The sequence below is a fragment of the Lagenorhynchus albirostris genome, chromosome 18, assembly GCF_949774975.1.
Source record: "Lagenorhynchus albirostris chromosome 18, mLagAlb1.1, whole genome shotgun sequence".
Taxonomy (NCBI): domain Eukaryota; kingdom Metazoa; phylum Chordata; class Mammalia; order Artiodactyla; family Delphinidae; genus Lagenorhynchus; species Lagenorhynchus albirostris.
Window position 1 is genome coordinate 4,778,922 of NC_083112.1, and position 23,017 is coordinate 4,801,938.

Here is a 23,017-nt window from a genome sequence, read left to right on the forward strand (position 1 = left end):
CAGATATCACTGATCATGAATACAACCATGGATATCCTTCAATAAAGCCTATCCAGGGGCTAAGTACACCTGCAGTACAATCTCCAATACGACTAAGATTATCTTACCAATTAATCAGTATTAATTAGTCTGAAAAATACTAGTAATTGTACAACAGTCTAATGACTCCAATGACCAACAAACTATGGCTTTGTAAACTGAACAGAAGATACAATCCCCATAATTTGGACATTTTATTAAAGAATAAACAACAGGGAACTCTAACAACTTCCACAGAGCAGGTAGATAAACAAAAGACAGCAGCTCACAGTATATTAGAAACAATTATGATGATGAAGCTTTTGACCCACTAATAAAAAAGCAAATAAAATAAGCTAAGGAACTGGCATGTGGAGACTGCTGAAGTCCGCCTCCTGCTAATCTTCTGACTACAAGCAATAGGTAACATTACAACCAACCTTGGAGGCTTTCTACTATGGCCTTCTTTACTTACCTTCATCAACCCCATTAAAGAAAAAGTAAAGGTTGAAACTACTACTATTTCTCCAGAATAAACTAACTTTCAATCTTATTCATAACTTTGAAGCTTTTCCTTCAATTTCCCTGATTTTTAGTAGTGACTTTCACTGAAGTTCCTGAAACCTAAAAACACATCCTTCAAGTATATAGCTTTCATGCAAAAGACTGTCTGGGATGATTTCCTCTGCACTCTTGCTTCTGAATAGGATTGAAACCTACCCTGTGCTTTTTCAGCTGGTTCTGAAGATCAAAGGCATGACCAGGTTTAAAATCAGGGGAAACAAGTATTAAAGGTCTCATCACTGACTTCTCAATTGTTTATTGAACACAGTGACCTATCCCTGCTTTCTCTGAGTCTTGGAAAAAAAAAAAAAAAAGATTTCTCATATCCCCATCAATAAGATCATTTTGAGCACATATCCCTAATACATGCATATTTGTTTAGAAATAATATATGTACTACATTATGTACACTAAAAATGTAACAAATGTGATTAAGATGAACATTCCAAATTATTATACTAATTTTTTATTTTCACTAAAAATTACTAAGTAAGAGCGATGAGACTTAGTATGCTTTTTTGTAAACTATGGGCTATAGATTTTAATAGAGCGATTTGACAGTTCAGTTACTTGGCTATGTAGTTCTAAGGGATATCAAAGTTGAAAAAGGTATCTCCGTAAAGATACATACATAAGACCAAGTGGAAAAGACTCTCTCCTTGACAGCCTTTACTTTCTAAACTATGGTATTAGATAGTCGATCCTATCTATCAAATTTGTTTGAATTCATTTAAGTAATTATCTGTCTCGACAGCAGCAAAGCCTGGCCACTGAGCACACAGGATCTGAAACCAAGCTATCTAGGTTCAAGTCTGGTTCTGCTACCCGACCCTAGGAAACTACCAAGCCACTCTCTCTTCGTCGGTTTCCTCATCTGTACATGACATTTATAACAGCGCCCACCTCTACAACTTTGCAAAGAATTAAATGAATGATCTGCGTGAAGCACTTACCATGGTTCGGAATACCTCATCACTACACGGTTATTTTTGAAACAACCTTTTTGAGCCATCTGTCCCTTTTGAAAAATTAGCTTAGCTGAAATAGATTAAATCCTGTAATCCCTAAGTCTCCACTTGAATCATAATAGATTGCAACAGCACAAATGAATAAGAGGGGTGATACTGTTAGCCTTTGGTACTATGCAACTTGCAGTGACATAGGAACACTACACACATGGACAGAGCAGTATGGGTACCAGTGTCAACCAGTTACTCAGAATTAGTAAAGCTTAACCTGTATCTTTCCTTTTTAGATAAAAATAAACACTAGAAATGCTCATACTTTGGTCCCCAATGAATCATCTTACATATTTCATTTGGAAACTACTGGTTTTAATCACGATCATGTCAACAGTATTACCTTTAAAAAATGTTTTTAAATGTTTAAGTGCCCCATGGTCCTCCATGCTGGCTGGCGACAGTGCCATCCTGTGAACACCCTCCCTTCTGTGGGAAGGCCCTCCTCCCCCAACCACAATCTGTTCAGGTGGCCCTGTTTTACATAGGTCTAGACCCCACGTGCCCCTACCCACCCCCTCTCTGCAGCCAGGTGAACCTAATCCAGATTCCCATGGACATCTGTTCCTCCCCCTCCCTTGCCCCCTGCCCCAGGCTTCCTCACGGGAACCCACTTCTCTGTGCAAGCTCTGTACGACTGTCAGTCACAAGCTCTTTTGTAGACCCTGCAACAGGGTTGGGCACTGGATCCAATCTGGCCAGAGGCCTTGGGGCAGAGTTCTTTGGTCAGGTTTGATATGGACGGTCTGGGATCTCTGATGATATAAGATGGTCATCAGGTGGAGAGAAGCTAAAGGAAAAGGAAACCAATGCAAAAGAAAACAGAACCAAGAGACACAGGCCTAATCAACTTTACAACCTACAACCTACAACACCTTCCATTTTTATTTCTCACTCTCCTCCATAATGGCCCCTGTTCCCTGGATTCAGAGTTCCAACTAGTGACTACTAGCAATTCAGGTTAAAAAGACTTTTATAACGGTCTAGCCCCACAAACCTACTTGTGTTTGGGAACCTACCGTGTTAGAAAATTAAAATAAAATCATATAATGAGATGATTTTTAAAAGGCTATTAAAAATGGAGAGACTGGGCTTCACTGCTGGTGCCGTGGTTGGGAACCCGCCTGCCGATGCAGGGGACAAGGGTTCGATCCCTGGTCCGGGAAGATCCCACATGCCGCGGAGCAACTAAGCCCGGGCGCCACAACTACTGAGCCTGTGCTCTACTAGAGCCCGTGAGCCATAACTACTGAAGCCCACGCACCTGGAGCCCGTGCTCCGCAACAAGAGAACCCACTGCGGTGAGAGGCCCGGGCACCACAACGAAGAGCAGCCCCCGCTCGCCACAACTGGAGAAAGCCCGCGTGCAGCAACGAAGACCCAGTGCAGCCAAAATAATAATAATAATAAAATTTTTTAAAAATGGAGAGACTGCACAGAAAGTAGGAAAGAGATACTACTAGTCTAAATCACTACTATCAACTTTACTAAAATAAGTACTCATTAGCTACAAGACAAAGGAAAAAGGCAATCTGGTTTATCAGATTAAACAATTTGCTTTCAAAGAATTTAGCTGATTATAAACAGCAGACAGTAAGGTGGGTATTTCACAGCAAGAGAAAAGCTTCCACAGGCTCCTCTCCCTCCTCAAGGTGGCTTCTGCACCCCGAGCCACACAAGTATTTCCCCTCTCCTAACATCCTGTACCATCAGAGATACTAACGTATTCACAAGAGTTAACCCAACAGGAAATCCCCACTCTATGTATTATGCAAATCACAGTGATGGCATCAGAGTTACCATTAAGAGTAAACGGCCATAAAAGCTATCATTTGTGAAAATATTCCTCCAAGATAAAAACATCTACAACTGAAAATAATGGAAAACAGACGGTTATTAACAAAGTGAAGAGTAACCACTCTGAATTTTCTGGTAGATTAATTAACTGTGGGGTTTGGGGGTTTTTTTTTTCCCCTTCTCTCCATAAAAAAAAGAAAAAAAGTCTAATTTTCTAACTGCCCAAATACACACACTATTTCCCAAAAGCAAGTGCTATTGAGTGATTCTACCACTTACTGGTCGGTCGCAAAAAGGGATCCAATCAGGCAGATCTAATGGGAACCCTTTTCAGTATTAGCTTTTTGTAAGAGCAATTAAAATGAACCTGCACACTTAGCTAAGAACAGACTGATGAAAAGAAAATGTACATGTGCCTCACTTTAACAGAATCCAATTGCTAGGAAAGATTAACCACCAAGTGCCTTAAAGCAGCTACCTTCCATGTTGTTTATAACACTAACTACTGGGCAGACAGGCACAGGGACAGGAGGAAGATGTTAAAATGTTCACCTCTCAATTAACTAAGCCATCTCCCCAACCCCTCAAAGCTCCAACCTTAATTTTTAAGGGACTCTATAACAGTGTGACAGCTCTACAAAGAAAAAAGGGGGAAGGAAACGAGAGAGAAGGGTGATGACAATTTAAGAGCTGAAAACAGGGCTTATGGAAAACGGTTAAAGGCACGCAACACAGCTGCAAAGTAGCCTGAGGGCACAGATCAAAGAAGAAGTTCATCACTATCCTAGTTCTGCTGCATCTACTCCACCACCAATTTATTTCTGCAAATAATTCAAGGTGTTCCTCAATCTTTCACAGCTGGAGCCCTGGCTACCTTAGGGATCTCAATTCTTCATCATAATAACCAGGCACAGAGATCAGAAACTGTTCTCAGAAATTCCTGCTTTCCTTGGTTTTACTGAATCTCCGTTACTCAGCTTCAGGGAGAAATACAAATTCTACCTTTTGAATTTAGACTGATGCACGTGAAGTAGTAAAAATGATACCTTCTTAGAAACTTTTTTTGTTTGTTTTTTTACACACAATCAACACTGGTATTTGGATACTGGTATCCAATTAAAAACAACATACCAGCAGAAGAAAAAATAATATAGAGCTTTAAGACTCGTTTACTTGCTTTGAGGTTATCTGCAAAAAAGTCAGTTAGACACAAAATGGAGAGATTGGAATGTTTATGCTGGAGAAGGTAAAGGGAAAACAGCCTTCAATATAGAAAATACTACTACTCTAACTAAGGAAAATGGGTTCTTCTGGGACACTAAAAATGGGCACAACTTTTCTACAATTTAAGACACAAATTAGCTTTGGAGGCTGAGCCAAGTAAGGGCGGTAGCCACAGCCACAGGGAAAGGGCAACGAGACTGAAGAGCTGGGGTCTGCCCCCCCCAGAACTGAAAGGAGGCTTCTGATCACTAGACAACTCTGTAAGTGTGCGCATCAGATATCAGAAGTAGAGGCCAGCCTGCTCAATAAACAAGAAAAATTAAACATATTCATCTAACTCTCCTCCCCATGATACCCCAATAAAATGACAGTAAAAGAACAGATTAGGCAAAAACTCAAAAGGCCAAAGAAGACAATGAGAGATTAGAGGTATCAGCGAACTTCCAGAAAACAGAAGGCAGACGGAGGAGAAGTAGCCCAAATGTCTCTAAGAGACAAATGGGTAACAACGGACTCACCTCTAAAGGGTCAGAGACGTTTTGTGGGGTGGGGACCTCTGAGAACACAAGTCTGGTCGTCAGTCTTTAAAAGGACCATTTAGACCCCCAGGCACTCAACTCTTCCTTCAGCTGCAGGTTTAGTCTCCGCAGAAGATGAAGAGGAGACTCTGGGTGGAGAACCCTTAAGGACAGCAGTGAGGCACCGAGCAGGAAACAGGACCAAATAAAACCCCGAATAACCCCCCACCCCCACCCCAGACAGGCGCCGGAGGAGGCTTCCCGGCAGAAGATAAACAGCCCCAGAGAGACAGCTCCAGCTACTGAAATGGGATGGGGGCCGTGGGAGGGAGGGGCATTCGCCAGGGGCCACTCTAGACTGAAAGAGCAGCCCCACCACAACACAAGAAGCCCCAGTCATCCTTTCAGCATTTCACCCTTATAGATGAGTACAGTTTGAGGAAAGCTTCCAACAGGAAAGATACCAAAGTTTAAAAGGGGGCGGGGAATAAACTCCAAGGTCTCAGGAGCAATCCAGTAAGCATCAGAAAACCTCAGCAACAACAAAAACTATAAATGACGTCCTGCGAAAAGGAACAGAAAATACTGCCCCCATGAAACAGGAGAAGAAAAAAAGGTAACATTGTAAGAAATAAAAAATGCAATGAGCTGGACAAAAAAGTTGAAGATATAGTCTAAAATGTAGAATAAGGCAGATGATCAAAAATGGGAGAATAAGAAAAATAAAGAATCAGTCTAAGTGTTTCAGTATAACAACTAACCATATCAAAAAAAGACAAAACAGAGAAATTACAATGATAGGAAGAAAATTATCCCAGTAATAGTATCAGAAATGTTTTACAACTGAGGGAAATAAATCATCAGTCTGAATGGGTCCATAAACACTCAGCACAATAGGGTCCCCATCAAGACACAGGATTAGATTTCAGAACACTGTGGATAGAATATCCTTAAGGCCTCCCAAAAACGTTTTAAAGGGGAAAAAAAAAAAGCCCTGTACATAAGAGATCGAGAACCAGAATGGCATCCACCCTCTCAGCATCAACAGAAGCCAGAAAGCAGTGGAGTAAGCCCTGATGTAACCTAGGATGGATATCTAGCTCTAACAATAACCAAAACAGTCTTAAATATACAAGATCTCAAAGTCTGTATCCATGCACATTTCCTAAACAAGCATCTACAGAAGGTGTTCCACAAAGCAAGGGGGGAAAAACCCGGAAAGAAGTCGGGAAGAAGGAAAGGAGACAAGTGCAGGGAATGTGAAGGGCGATGGAAGAGACATCGCCAGGTACAGGCTGCACAGAAGGAGCACGGGGTGGGGGGGGGGGGGCCTGGGTGGTACCTGACAGGCACGGCTCAGTGGAAACGGATACTGAGAAGGTCTTTTTGGCTTTCTTTAGTTCTGCTGAAGGCTTTGGGAAGAATAAATGAACGTTTAGGACATGGAAAAATAAAGCAATGATTAATTCCATATTGGGAGAACGGGGGGAAAGTGAAGTTGGGCAGGGATGGTGAGAAAAGAGAGTAAAGTTTCTTATCTGCCAAAACAGGAAGTCAGTGGTTTGCTGTTTTTTTTTTTAATGGCAGTATAAGTACCTTATTTAGGCTGTAAGGATACATTCCAGAAAAAATAGCCCAAGGACTAATGAGTGGCCTCCTCTAGGGAGGGGAAGAGGAGGAGGGTGGGCACTGCTGACCCTGTGTTACTAGCTTATGCCCAGCGCAGACAGACAGAGAAGGGTCCCCAAGCAAGGCAAGACACACATACCACGCAACTGCCCTCCTCAAACTGCACAAGGAACCTACCTGTACATAATGACGTGCTAGTACTCAGTAACACACCAATCCGTTCAACATAACTTACTTTCTTACCTGTATTGTCACCAATACACATATTTTAAAACACTCACCATGGATCCACCTAACATTACAGTACAGCATAAACTGCCATGACAACTACATAACAAAGATTTGTGGTGTTTTCTCATGATTCAGGAAAGAGTTAAAAATTCTAAAGAAAGTTCTTCCAAAGTTTTAATAATGTATAATTACAATGATTACCTCCATAAGGGCAAGGCTATGTTTTTTTCTTATATTTCACACTTTTAAATCTATACCACTGGAACAACGCCAGAAGCAAACTGACAAAGACGCTATAGACACATGGGGGCATTTACAAAACTGTATTTATATCTGTACATTTGGACCACTTATATTTAGACACGTAAATAATTCTCAAAGAATCAAGGAGATCATTTGGTCTAGGCCATATGAAATTTTGGTTATGAGAAAATTCTGACACAAAATAGGAAAAAAAATCAGGCTGACAAGTTAGAAACTGTTCCAAGACTCTTAAGACTTCAGGCAATGGGGACTTCCCTGGTGGCACAGTGGTTAAGAATCCACCTGCCAATGCAGGGGACACGGGTTCGAGCCTGGTCCAGGAAGATCCCACATGCCACAACTACTGAGCGTGTGCTCTAGAGAGCCCATGAGCCACAACTACTGAAGCCTGTGCACCTAGAGCCCGGGCTCTGCAACGAGAGAAGCCACCACAGTGAGAAGCCCGCACACCGCCATGAAGACCCAACACAGCCAAAGAAAATAATAATAATAAATAAATAATAAATTAAAAAAAAAAAGACTTCAGGCAATGTTGTTTCCCTCCCATTAGAGATAATTTTGAAATTCCAAGTCATGTTTCTTGGCATTAAGTCTACTGATACAAAGGAACAAATTTCCTTTAATAAATTATGAACTGCATTCATCATTCTTAACACTACTTCCAAGCATAATTTGAAGGCTACGTATCAACGGATACTTACATTGACTAATCCAAAATAGTGCTCATTGACTGGAAACTGTTCTGGACCAATCTCTTTCTCTAATGCCGAGGCATTGGCGCCCTATAAAATGAAAAACAGACATCTTAGTATTTACAGTATTTTCCCAATACTGTCACAATTACATACACATTACAGAGAAACCCTTAAAATAATTTTCTTGTTGGGGCTTCCCTGGTGGCGCAGTGGTTGAGAGTCCGCCTGCCAATGCAGGGGACACGGGTTTGTGCCCCACTCCGGGAAGATCCCACATGTCGTGGAGCGGCTGGGCCCGTGAGCCATGGCCGCTGAGCCTGCGCGTCCGGAGCCTGTGCTCCGCAACGGGAGAGGCCACAGCAGTGAGAGGCCCGCGTACCGCAAAAAAAAATAGTAATAATAATAATAATAATTTTCTTGTTCCCTATAACTACCTAACATTATGGAAAGAAAACAAAGGGTGATAGTGAAGAATAAAGGCTTTTAATAATATGACCAAAAACTAGTTTGCAGGAACATTCTCATGGACAAAGCCTGGATCAAGGAATTATATCAAATCCTGTTCCTTGTTTTAAGTAATGGATGTGAGCCCCTGCTGAATCACATGGTCTAACAGGAGTGTAATCTCAGAGCAGCCATCTCAGAGAGCTGAAATTCTGTGAAATTAAATATGCATATATTCAGTGACCTAACACTTCTTCAGAGGTATATACCTGAAAACTTCTCACACAGAATTAAAGGTGACAAGAACGTTTGCTGAAATGTCACTGACGACTGCACAGCTGACTGCAGTCTAGATGGTCTATAAAATGACAGCATACTAGGTAGCAGTCAGAATATATGAACTAGGTTTACATACAAAAACATGGATACTTGTCAAAAACATAATATTAGGTAAACAAAGTAAAAACGAGATCCACATATATATATAAAACAGTACATGGCAAATGGGCTGGAAGAATGTACATGAAACCCACTTGAGTGGGGCTGGAAGAGGGCCGGGATGTGGAACTGCAGGGTGAAGGACAAAAAGGAAAAAATAAAATAAAGCCCAACAAAAGAGGGGCCTTGCCCAGACAGTAACTGTGTGTCATGGTCTCAGGAATACGACCGACTCAATTCTGTGCATCTGAGGTCTCCGAAGGAAAAGGGACGGGGAGTCAGGGGAAGTGGTGGGCAGCACACAGGCCCTGAGTACCAGCACACACTAGCAAATGGGCTCAAGACGTAGCCTGGAAGGGAAGTAAAAGCAATTCTGAGAACATAGTAACTCTGCATCAGTCTACCTGGAAATTTCCAAGAACACACCCTACCAGACAAATACAACTGATACTACTCACAAGACAGCCCAACACCACCTTGCGGAGCTGCACACAAGACGACAACACGACACACACACCATGCCTCCCCAAGGGTGCGACCAGGGTCAACACCACCGGGTGCCCATAGCCCACCCCTGCTGTTTCCTAAGCCTGGGAAGCCCAGACCTTTTTGTCAGACGACGCCTCTTCAACTTCCTGATGGGCCAGGCCTGAAGTAAGTACTGATGAAAGGGACCAGGTGGGTTGGTGGTCGAGTTCCACCACAACGAGACATTTCCTCTAAAATGCCCTCCAGCCATCCAGCACTTGGATATATACACGATACTGTCTGTATTTTTTAATTTAGGAATTACTATTCAGCTTTCTATAAATCCCCGACACAATCACTAGTTCACAGATACTATTTATTTCTGAATTTGGCTCTCCATGAACTGTTTTATAACAACATGAAATTCAGTTATTACAGCAACTTCAAGATCCACTGAATAGAACCGTCTTGGTGGAAGGCTACAAGCCCGCTCTCCGCCCCCGCCAGCTCAAGTATCTTGTCGCAGAATTTCCTCACATATATTGAAAACTATCACTAAGCCACATGCAAGAATTTAAACTGATATTGGTGTATTCAAATGAGTATAACCCCTTTCCCACACACACAAAAAAAAGACAAGAAAAGGTGCTATTATCCAAAGTACGACCTCATGCATCTAGGTACTTGGGACAATAAAATGCCGGTACACATACCTGGGGAAAGCGTTTCTGGCCCTCGGGATGAAGCAAGAACAGAACACCATGTGGGCATTCTCCGCTGTAACACCGATCGCATGCCACACCCGTGTGCTCTGACCACCCCATGTCCCACTGGTGTCCCTACACGCTTCCAGGCGCTGCTCAGAAAGCCCTTCCCCCACCCATCCTGGCCTCAGGGTAGTTTTGACTACGGTTCAAGTTCTTAGCCTCTCTGTGCCTCAAGTCCCTAAGGGTAAGAGGGAAGTGGGACCAACCACCTTACAGAGCGGCTACGAATAAACTGAGTTGAAGCTTTTGTGAAAGCATCTGGCTGTGCCTTGTACGTGAGCCGCTGTCCGTAAATGCTGCTTCTCTTCTCTCCCCTCCCTTCAATTCCAAGGGGAAGAAAAGCTACTCTCATTGGCCAGTAATATTAATAAATATGACCGGCTCCATGCAGTAGCTAAGAAATAACAAGAGAAGGAAACAAAAATCAGAAGGAGAAAATGAGGAAGCTTCATTAAAAAAAACAGATCATCTCATCAATCTGGCCAACTCCACAACACGGCCCCTGGAAGAACCCTCATAATACTGCCCCAAAGCGAACCACCAGCAGAACCGCAATCCAACGAGGCTGGACTGAGGAGGAGGCTAAGTGCGATGAAGCGGAAACTCAGACCACTGTCCTTTAACCTTTCTGGTAATCTAAGAATTTTTATTTGCAAAATAAAAGGGCCAGTCTCCTCAGCAATTTTCTAAACCCCCAGCTCTAAGCTTATCTGCTGGGTTTTCAAGTAAGCGTTTACACAAACTTAGGTTTTCACAGCCGAAGATCAGGTAATTTCTAAAGTGCCTTCTAACGTAACATGCTGTCATATTTCCAATCCCTTTTATCGACACTTCTGAGGACACTACTGTAGTAACACAAAGCTCCAGGGAATTCTAAGCCAACCAACACGTGCCAAGCAACACGATTCGACAGGGAGGGACTGTGGCTGCAGACACAGCAAGGGCAGCAGATCGAAACGGACAGTACAGAGAGGACGGAATTCGCTTGGCGACACTTCTAAAGTAAGGCACAGCACAGTGAGCTATACCTCAGTACAGCATAATTACGCCGCAGAGCAGATCCTGTGAACTACAGGAGGAGAGTCCCACGGCAGGAATTCAAGACTTTCTTGCAGAAATGACCAGAGCACACGCCTACCTCTAGCCAAATGCTAACTACAAAGGCAAAGTGTAGACAAGGCAATCCAGTTTCCGATGAGTGCTTTTTTTAAAATTTAAGTGTTTTCAACACTACAGTTAGTCTAACTGGTGAAAAACCACCACGAAGCCGAAAACTTGCCACACACTTTTTAGTCCGTTTACCAGAGTTCTCGAACATCATCCCTTGAAGATGTTATTGAAGGCTGACACTCCCTATCATGTCAAATAACAGTCGAGCACCGCAAGATTTCAGTTGAGCCTAGAACAAGTCAACATCCAACAGTAATGGCTCTGAACAGCCTTGCATCCCCACACTTGAGAAATAGGACCCTACTGCAATTAACAATGCTTTACAAAATCACGATTCTTTACTGGGATAAAGGGAAGAAACGTTGGTGTTCTCAGTTAGGAATTTCTGCTGTAAAGCTTTCATGAGGAACAGGATTCATCTGTTTTGTCTGAGAACACAGCACGCTCAGAAGGAAGACGACATTCTTTCTGACCGTTCTGTCTCCATTTTTGTAACTTACATAAGATTATTTTAGACTCAGTACCTATTACTACAAATTCATCAAGAAGAAGTAATTAGATATTCGTGACCCTCCTGATGAAAACAACCAAAAGGTGAATGAATTTTTTAATTAAAACAATAATAATTTACTGAGCTGGTGAGAAAATAAGGAATCTGCAGAAACCAAAAAACGAAGCCATGGGAGAACCCTGGGAGATAAGCAAATGCCAAAGACAGATTTTACATGGAGGTCACCTGCCAACACTAGTGACCTGTGCACCCTACTCTGACAGCTGGATGGAACAGAACATGGTAACCAGGTGCTGAAGCTTAGGGCCCACCAAAGACAGGGAGGCCAGCAGAAGACCCCAGCATGACAGTGAGCCCAAGAGGGCTACGTCTTCAGCTAAGGGGGAACGAGAAATAGACCTGCACCACAGAAGGAGATGGCAACGAAACCTGCCTGGCTTGTCCTTGGTGTGGGAGTGGGGGAGATGATAAATATCTTCCCAACAGTCATAACCACAAGCTGGCCCTAATCAAAGCTTGTGACCCAAATTCACACATGCTATATGATCTTACAAACAAACAAAATCAGGCAGAAAATGTCATTCAAAGAGGTCCTGAGTTGACAGTGCCCTCTTCCAGCCTACAACTAGCAACCAACAGAATTACAAACTCACTCTAGAAGACAAATTCAATCCACCCCATGAAGAATTCCCACAAATAAAACTCCAAGAGATTTGAGTTCACAATCTAAAATCACACATACACAGAAAAACAAAGCACCACGAGTAAAAGCCAGCAGAAGCACAGATGGCGGAATTAGATTCAAGATATTAAATACCAGGACTGTTTCAGACATGATGTAAAACAAATGCTTAATATGTGCAAAGAAATAGCAGAAGCTTGATTATAAGAACAAAGATGAGAATTTAAAGCCGAAGCTGACTTTTTAAAGAACCAAATAAACTTCTAAATATAAAAATTATAAAACTTTTAAATATAAAAATTAATTGAAAGTTAAAAACTCAATGGTAACTATGAAGACAGTTCAAAACAACAACAACAAACAACAGTGGTTCCCAGGGATTAAGGAGAAGGAGGGATGAACAGGCAGAGCTGAGAGGATTTTTAGGGCAGTGAAAACACTCTGTACGATACTATAATGACGAATACATGTCATTGTACGTTTGTTCAAACCCACAGAAAGTACACCAAGGGTACACTGTAGTGTAAACTATGAACTTTAGGTGATTATGATGTGTCAGCATAGGTTCATCAATTGTAATAAGTGTGCCACTCTGGAGGCGCTGTTGACAAGGGGTGAGGCTGCGCACATGCGGGCAGGAGGTATATGGGAAATCTCTGTACTTTCCCTTCAATTTTGCTGTGAAACTAAAACTGTTCTTAAAAAAAAAAAAAAGTTTAATAAAATAAATAAAATCAGAAAGAAAAAAAACCTCAATAGCTGTGCTTGAGAAACAAGGTTAATATTGGATAATATTTTAAAATCAATATCCCTGTCAATATAATGCTACTAATTGAAACTAAAGGTTTATTAAAAATAGGAAGTATTGTTTTACGGAAAGAATTTCATGGAAAAGTGGAGCCATTATGGAGCTACTGAGAGAGACCAGGGTACACTAAAAATAGCACTCAACTAGCAAAGCTACAGGCTTGAGTCTGGCTCTGGCCATGCCACTAACTAGCTGTAATACCTTGAGGAAAAAATGCTGCTCTCTCGGGACCTGGGTTATCTCCTATGTAAGATCTTGATCTCTATAGTACCTCCATCCCCACATTTCTAACAATGTGTGAACCTACTGGCTCTTCCAATCTTATTAAAACATTAAGGATAAAATGTTGCACAGTCTATTAAAGGTCAGACACTAACAAGGCTCTGGATGAAAGTTAGTACAGTATCATCCTCAGAAACAATCATCCCACATAAGACTTTGCAGGCCATGGAGTAAGTGCCTCCTTAAACCTACCTAGTATGATTCTTAGAACGCTGAATCATGCCAAAAATAACCACCCAAGCTAAAGAAGAGCAAGTTGAAACTATAAGGATACCCTTTATTTGTTGATAAGGATACCTATGTTTTGAAGATACCATCTGCAAATAGGAAAAAAGAAAATCACTTGGGAGACAGCTGCTTCTGATTAAATACTGTTTACACAGTCAACGTGGAAAACACACATCTGACTGCCCTGCATGTGCCATTATGAGAAAGAAACAATTACACAAAAGCAAACTGACACCTGGGAATGTTTTCAAGAAACTAAATTAAGGAAATCTCTTCCACAATCTAAAGCTAGACTCTGGTAGAAAATGGTGTCTATGAAGACATCATTTTGAAAAGCTAATTATGTTCAGTGTATACTGTTTAAGAAGACAGGGTACTTAATACATTTTAGTAGGAAATAAAAAAATGATGAAAACCTAAAAGATGAACATCTCCATCAAGAAAACATACTTATCAAGAATACAGTCGTCCCTCAGTATCTGTGGGGAATTGGTTCCAAGGACCTCCACGTGTACCAAAATCCAAGGATGCTCAAGACCTTTATGTGAAGTGGTGCAGTACCTGAGTATAACCTATGCACACCCTCCCGTACGCTGTAAGTCATCTCTCGATGACTTATAATACTCAATGCAATGTAAATGCTATGCAAACAGTTGCCAACACACAGCAAATTCAAGTTTTGCTGTTTGGCACTTTCCAGAATATTTTTCCCAAATATTTTCAATCCTCGGATGTGGAACCCACAGATACGGCCGGCCGGCACTTCCTCCTTTACATTAGATAGTTACAGTTCTTTATAGCAGATAATCTGTATTTAATACAAACATGAGAAAATACATTTTCCCCACTTCTGTGTTTCAAGTCATATCTTAGAATCCAGTGTTTACCATTCCAAGGTTAATACTGAAGTGGGTCAGATCAGGTCAGTACCCAAAGGAGAACTGCCAAAACGGGCAGGAAAGGCTTCCTGATGATCAAAGGAGCAAGTGACCTTAGCAAACTAAGAACAGTTTTGGAGGCACAGGAAGAGCTGACGTGAGGATGTGAACACATCCTCTGACTGCTGTAAAAGGATGACTCCAAAGTACAAAGATGTAAGAAACAAGTTTCTGTATCCTAAACAAGAAAACGGAGAAGAAAGAGAAGGCTGAAAGTCCATGCCTGTTCTCCCGGGAAACGCTGTACCCCCGAAACTAAGTCAAAGACAACAAACATTTTAATGAAAATCAAACCATTTCCATACCCTCAGTTTCAGGCATCATAAAAACCATCTCAAAGCAGCAGTCCTTCAGAAAGGATGAACCTCAGTAAGCATCTGAGTACTTCTGCCCAGGCCTGTGCCAAACGCTGTGGAACGTTATTTTCAAACAGTCACACCCATTAGTGGCGGGGTGAGGACAACTCAGTGGGTCACAGCCACCAGTGTCTTTTTCAGTAAAACAGAACAGATGACAGTACATCTCCCTACCAAGAGTAAACAACGGTTTGTGGAACTTTGGTTCCAATATTCCAGTATGCATATATGAGGTCTAACTGTAAAGCTAATTTTCACTGTGGGTTCAAGTCAGAAAACTTTTGATATACATTAAAAAGGATACAGAGAAACTGCCGAAGTCATAACCCAACTGGTGAGTACACAGCGAAAAAAAATTAGTTCTTCATGATGACAGGTAGAAAATTATTTTTAAAATAAATCTAAAGTTGTAAAGGAGAGAACAGATACCAAACTGCTCTGCTACAACACAGTACGCACTACAGGGTGTCAGGACAGGAAAGACGCTGAGAGCTGGAGAATTCGGGGAAGGCTTCACAGACGGAATGAAAAAAGCCAAGCCTCGATTTTCCTTCCGAGGTATTTTCATCAGCGCTTTGCACGTGCCCTGATGCACGTGAGTGAGGGCGCGTCCCCCTCCAGCTCAGGCTGTGCGGCACTGAGCGAGGCCCACAAACCAGGAGGCCTGCCTTCCTGGACTGGTTCTAACACGTGAACAACTAAGCGGCGTCACCTTCTGCAAATCACTGCTCACTTTCCTCACCAGCAAGGTGAGAGAGACCAGATGTGTGGCACCTACTGAAAACCTAAAATACTTCAATTCTAAAACAGTAGCAATATAGAGTCACATTGAAGGTGTGAATTTAGGGCAAGCTATTTCACCCCGAACCCCACTTTTCCCATCTCCCAAACAGGGCAAACGACAGCCCCTCCGTGGCCTGTTTCCACCAAATGGACAGGAGGCGTTCAGAGCGAAGCCTGGCACAGAAGGCACCGAACACGCAGTCCCTCTGCCCCTTCCTACTCCCACCTTGGGCTGGACCCCTCGAAGACCTGAAATTCCCTCAGTGACTGCCGAAGGATCTGGGGGTCCCACACTCAGGACAGTCATTCTAAGAATCTTAGGCCCGCCACAGTGGTCTTCTCTGCTTGTAACTCTGCCATCAGAGTTAAAACGGGCTCCACAGAAAGGACAGAGGACCCCGGGACTGGCCCGGACCTAAGATGGCGCTGCCCTGTTGCAGCAGATCACAGGGGCTGCGAGTGCTTTTGAGAAGCAGCGGCTACACGGGGCAGAGCCACCCTGGCGAGACGGGCTGTGCTGCCAGCAACACTCAGCCGCGCAGGGAGGTCAGAGCCCGAGGCCAGCGCACGAGGCAGGGCCCGAGGCAGGTCCTCCGGAAGCCACCTCCGTGAGCTCCTCAAAGAAGGGGAAACCGTACAAGTTCACTGTCCAACGGTAGGTGTGCACACGTCCGTGTGTATGTCTCATCCTCCCTCCTACCCGCCTGACCACACCCCGCCCCCAGGATTCTTCCCAGAAGAAATTAAAGGAGCTTACTTTCTCCTTCAACTGCCACCATAAGCACATATTACACGTGTAAAATTCCTCATGTAAGCTCTTCGGGAAAACTCAAGTTCTATGATTAACCATTGGCCAAAGACTGAAAATTTAAAGTTACTCAGAAGTCGGCACTTATGTAATCCTTTTCACCTAAAAGTGATACATGTACAGACATGCCATGTAAAAAACAGAAGCTTAGGGCTTCCCTGGTGGCGCAGTGGTTGAGAGTCCGCCTGCCGATGCAGGGGACGCGGGTTCGTGCCCCGGTCCGGGAGGATCCCACATGCCACGGAGGGGCTGGGCCCGTGAGCCATGGCCGCTGAGCCTGCGCGTCCGGAGCCTGTGCTCTGCAACGGGAGAGGCTGCAACAGTGAGAGGCCCGCGTACCGCAAAAAATTAAAAAAAAAAAACAGAAGCTAAGCAACAAATTACACATCTGCATCAGTACTGTAAATCAACGACTAACGACCAAACCAAAAACAACAGGCATATAATTTTAACCTCTAAAAATTCAAATATCCACTAAAACTCAATGTTCCTATCAGACGTGAGCTAAAAGCTACAACCTTCAAATTATCTGACTTAGTATCTCCAACGAAAAGTTTGTTTATATAATTCGTGGCTAAATGTGTGTTACTTACAGAGAATATTTATATGAAGAGAATAAAGACATAGATTCACTTCAAATCTTTGAAGTCAGTCAAGGAATGTAAAAGTATTGTCACTGACCTGATGCCACAACCAAAAAACCCATGCTTTGACCTGTATGTGATCACGAGACGAGGAATTACTGAAAAAATCTCGTGAATTCGTCTCTGCCGAAGTTAACAGCGGCGACGCTGGCATCTTTAGCAAGAATTACTCTGTGACTCCTTCACATTTAGCTTAACAATAACATCAGAAAGAAAATTCTCCAACATGACCAAACATACTTAATGATCTGAATGGGCACAATGAATTTTACAAATCCAACCCTTCTACCAACGCCAAATAATTCACAAAATACCTTCATGGACGGTTAAACATTTAAAACACGGCTATATCTGAACTCCATCACTGGCACCATACCTACGACTAAAAAAGGGGGCAAGGTTTGGTTTTCACAGCATCTCTGCACACCTTTCAATGCAGAGATTCACCTGCATGGCCAAAAAAAATTACAAGAAATGTTTCATCATTTTAAGCCCTTTCTACCACATTCTTGACAGTTTTAACATTCTGTGTTACCAAATGTTTCAGCTCTATCAAAAACAAGGGGCCCTGGACTGGTACCAGACCAACCCTCAGACACCTGACTTGGATGCCTGACCTGTGCGGTGGTGCTCAATCAGAAAATGTGGGGCAATGCTCTTCCACTTGAGAAAACATGAACACCTCTATTTTCCCCAAATCCTATGTTACAGTAAAGTGAATTATTTGTAAAGTCCCTCAGATTCCTGAGAGGAAAATCACCATAGAGTTAAAAGGTATTATTAACTCGAAGTGAAATCAAAATTATGTAAATTATTGACTGACTTATTCTGTTACTATAACAACAGAGTTCATACTCCGGATTCTAGGGGCTAACTGTAATAAAAACTAAAATTATCATCAAACTTAAATAGTTTTGTCAAATATAGAAAGGAACTGACTGCAGCTGGTACCACGTGGAGTCCTGTCCAAAACATCACTCAGAGTGGAATGATGTCACAGAAAGGACAGAGCCGGAAGTTCCAGGGGTCAGCCCCTCCACCAACACCATTCAGCTGAAAAAGCCTCAGCATCAACTACTGCAGAACACTTACGACCAGGGGTTGTAAAACTCTTCTGATAAATTGAGAACGCTTTCTAACTCATTTTATGAAACCAGCATTACCCTGACTCTGAAGCCAGACTAAGACTCTATAAACTACAGGCAATATTCCTTACGAGTAGATGCAAAAACCTCAACAAAGCACCAACAAACCCAATTCAGCAACATATTAAAGGAATTATTGACCAAGTGGGATAAATATCCAAAGTAAAGAACTCCAACAACTCAAGAACAAACAAACAACCCAATTAAAAAGTGGGCAAATGACTTGAATTGACATTTCTCCAGAGATGATATACAGCTGGCAAATAAGTACGTTTAAAGATGCTCAGTATCACGACTCATTAGAGAAATGCAAACCAAAATCACAACGTACCCCTGCGCACCCAACAGGATGGCCGGAATCCAGGGGAAAAAAATGGAAAATAACAAGCACTGGTGAGGATGTGAAGAAATTTGGTGGTTCCTCCAAAAATTAAATATGGCGTTACCATCTGGCGCAGCAATTTCAATCCTAGGTATATATCCAAAAGATGTGAAAACAGGAAGTCAGACACTTGTGTGTCAGTGTTCACAGCAGCATTAGTCATTACAGCCAAAAGGCTGAGACAACTCCAAATGTCCATCAAGAGAGGAATAAACAAAATGTGGAATAATATAACGGAATATTATTCAGCCATATAAAGAAATGAAGTACGGATTCACGCTACAACACGCATGAACTTTGAAAACATTATGCTAAGTGAAATAAGCCAGACATAAGAGGACAAACAGTGTATGATTCCACGTACATGAAATACCTACAACAGACAAATCCACAGAAGACAGAAAGCAGACTAAAAAAAACAAAAAAAGAAAGCAGACTAGAGGGCAGTGAAGTCTGCAGACAGGGAGGGCAGTGAGGAATGGGGAGTTTTACTGAACGGCTACAGAGCTTCCAGTTGGGGTGATGAAAACATTTTGGAATTAGATAGTGGTGACGGTTGCACAATATGCTGAATGTAATTATGTTACTGAAATCTACACGTAAAATTAAAATGGCCAATTTTATGTTATATGTATTTGACCACAATTTTAAGAAAAAAAGAAAAAGACTAGGTGATCAAGGGTCAAGGATGCTACACTGGGATCCCAAAACAAGAGTTAATAAAGACGCTTCCTTTCCCACCATCGTTTTCCTGGAGGGCAAGTCACTTGCTGAAATCCAAAATTTCTTGGGTGAAAAACATAACTGCAGGGATCAGATAAGGCCAAGTGTGGCTTGTTTAGTGTCACAAGCCCAAAAAGATAAGTTAATCCGTGAAGCAAACAACATCTACATTCAACTGCTTTGATTCAGCAAGCTACAACAGTGCAAAACAAAGACATCAGGAAAATTCTGGGAGGCACCTATGTCTGAGAAAAGATCCGCTCAGCAGGGCTGAGAGTAAGTGTCCTCCAGCTGCTGAAACAGCAAGAGGCTGAATGACACCCAGTGTTCATGGGTGGCCCTTCTTAAGAACTGCAGTAAAATTCATCTTTTAAAATAAACACAGATTTACATACTTTAAATACAACTAGAATACAATTTTCAGAATGCAGGGAGAAATCAGCGTGGGAACCTGAGTTTGGCGACATTATAAACTTCCCGTGCGGAGGCAGCGGGACCAGCGGGGGCCCGGAATCGGGGACAGAGTCTGAGCCCAAGCTCCGCACCGCTTCATGAGCCATGAACAAGTCACTGTAGCCGGCTTGGTCTCCTCACCTTTTAACACAGGGAAACACCTACTCTGCCGAGCTCACAGGTGTGGAAATCAAACAACGAGGGTGAAACTTCACTTCGTAAAGGAATTAGAAGCATCAGTCACTCAAATTCTCCTAAGTGATCGTTTTAGCAAACTGATGAACACAATGGAAAATTCCAATAGAAGACAGTGAAGTACTTTACTTGTACTTTGTTTTGGAAGCTACTTGTGTAGGTAGAAGGAAAATACGCAGCTCTTTTTGGTGGCCTCTCCCGTTGCGGAGCACAGGCTCCGGATGCACAGGCTCAGCGGCCATGGCTCACGGGCCCAGCCGCTCCGTGGCATGTGGGATCCTCCCGGACTGGGGCACGAACCCGTGTCCCCTGCATCGGCAGGCGGACTCTCAACCACTGCGCCACCAGGGAAGCCCCACAGCTCTTTAATCTATCCAAAAGTCTGAAGTTAGCTCCCTCTGGACAGCTGTAGTAAAGACTAGAACCAGCATCAGATCCCTTTTGTATGCCTTGTGTAACACTTTTATTTAATAAATACTGCAGGTTCACAAACTGAAAAACAATGCAAACTGTGGAGGGTAGAGAGTAAAACCTAAGTGTTAATTGCCACTCCCTCCCTTCAGGTCCTTTCCCCAGAGACACCGGCTGGGACCAGCTTGGTTTCAGCTCTAGGTGGTTATTATCACAGCTGTAAATAATCGTTATCTCGTCAACAGCTTTAAATCTGCCCTGCAAATGAAAAACGGGCACACACACACTCCTCCAACTCTCCTTCCCCACGTCACCTCCTAATTTTTATTACAAATCATTAGATTTAATACTGCTTTAGGGAATCTAGTAATTCTACATTTAAATCTCTAGCTAGATTAACCAACTTCATAAAGGACTAAATCCCGCTATGAAACCAGCTGCCTCTGCCTCTCCCTCCCTCCTTCCTCCACTTGTTTACCTACGCAGGGACCGTAACACTTACATTTGCTTCTGTAGTGACAACTAGATCTGCCACCCTTTACTCAAAACCCAAGAGCTCCATGGACAGCGGCCCAGGGGGCAGCTAACACCGCTCAGGAGCTTGGCTCGAAGCAGAAGGGGAGAAAGGTGCTGAACAACTTCGACGTAAGAAAAGCTTAGTTACGCACAGGAAAGGCTTTACAGGTGACTGCCAGAAAACAAAGAAAATATCATCACTGCAACAAAAGGCGGTACAGGAAAGCCAAAAAGAACAAAGCGAAGGAACAGAAATGTGGCCCTTGATCATTAAACTACTGCCACTTAAAGGAGAACCAAGTTTCTTGTTCTCTTCCAAGCTCCCGCTTTTCCTTAAGTTTCTGGAAATCCTTGCTTAGCTGTTCTGACTCGTGAATGAAAGATGACCAGCATCGGTATCTCTGGCTGGGATTCCTCCGCATCTGTCCTGAAAGCGCTGGTTCCCAGTTCCAAGGAAGCGGGTGCTTGGAGGAGTAGGGAGGCCGAGTACCAGGGGGCGTGGCTGAGGGTGGCTGCATCCCAGCCCCACGTCTGCAGGGACACCGGCCCACCACACGCCCCTCCCCGATCTCTCCACTCCTGAGCCCTGACGGCCTATCCGCCCCCCAGATAGGAGGTCACCCGCTCTCTGCAAAGACCACGTCTCTGGCCTGACCCCACGTGCCAGCTACTCTGTGTGAACAGGACGAGAGAAGGCTCCCCTGAGCCGGCTCTTCCAGCGATTACCATGGTGATGGCATCACAGCCACACGCCAACCGTGAACGGCAGGCTCCAAATTCAAGCTTCCACGAGGGCTCTCCTGGCAGGACCACAGTCAATTGTTCTGTTCAGTGGTTCTTTTCTTTCCTGTCACTACTTTCCAATCCTCTAGGAATTCCTCAAAAAGATCTGGTCCATCGGTAGCACCATTTACCCTCTACCTCTGCTGAAGTTTAATGAACTAAGCACGAGCAGCCACTCAGCACACGCGTGCAGACACATCTTTCTGTTACTCCCACAGACACTGCCTGAGAGGTGGATGTGCACAGACTGGCCTCAGGGTCCTTTAGGACAGATTTCTTATAAAACAGGAGTTCTTATTTTAACAAGTGTATTACTTCAAGGAGTCTACTCTCCACAGAATATATTATCTAAATCATATAAAAAACTTTACTAATAAACACCTACAGTAATGGAAAGAGCCCCTCTGGTGATGAATCAATCTCAGCAGAAACGCGCAGCCCACACCAAAGGCTGTTTCAGTCAGACCACTGCTCCCAGCAATAATTTCCAACAGTGTTCTCTTCAATATGACATATAGAAACGTATGAGAAATTTATAGATCAATTATCTACTTCAGAAAAATATTCAAACTTGTTCTAATTTATAAAAAATAATTTTACTAGTCATACATATAACTGAAATGTGTCAGCACACTCAGACAAAAAGGACTAAAGAAGCTCTCTTTATAGGGTTGCTGAAGGCCCATGGGACAGAACTTGGAGGCAATGTCCAGGGACGTGCTTTGACCAAAAGCAATTCAATTTCTAAAATTTCTTTATCACATTTGGCTTGCCATCTAGACTCATCTTCTGTTACATTCTGAAACTGACACAGCAAAAGGGGAAAAAAAGGTCTCCCCTATTCAGTCCAAGAGGAGGGAGAAGTAAGAGTTCAGTGAGTCCAGGGTGAGAATGCACACATCACCTGCCCAAAAAACGGGGCACCCTCGGAGAAGAGGGAGCTTCTTTCCATCCCGGTCCCCTAGAGTCTCTCCTATTACCAAACAACACTCTCACAATTACTTCATTTTGAACAACAAAGGGTTATCCGAGGAAGTCTGAAACAACCCCAATACATGATAATTCTAATTCCTTTAGAAAAGAAGTCAGAAATTTGAATACATGTATTAATTATGCTAGAGAT

At 42.9% G+C, this 23,017-nt stretch overlaps 1 protein-coding gene across 3 annotated transcripts in view; it reads right to left on the bottom strand.

Moving 5' to 3' along the window:
• Nucleotides 1-23,017, bottom strand: part of USP12 (ubiquitin specific peptidase 12) — a 77,571-nt gene that overhangs the window by 34,526 nt on the left and 20,028 nt on the right. For 2 of the 3 annotated variants that reach the window (XR_009536850.1, XM_060129514.1), the window contains exon 2: nt 7,966-8,046. Coding sequence is in view for 1 of the 3 variants with exons in the window: in XM_060129514.1 (XP_059985497.1) it covers nt 7,966-8,046 (81 nt within the window). In the remaining 2 variants the exon portion in view is untranslated. Of the gene's footprint in view, nt 1-7,965; nt 8,047-23,017 lie in introns of those variants that run through there. The other variant, XM_060129515.1, reaches the window with a different exon arrangement.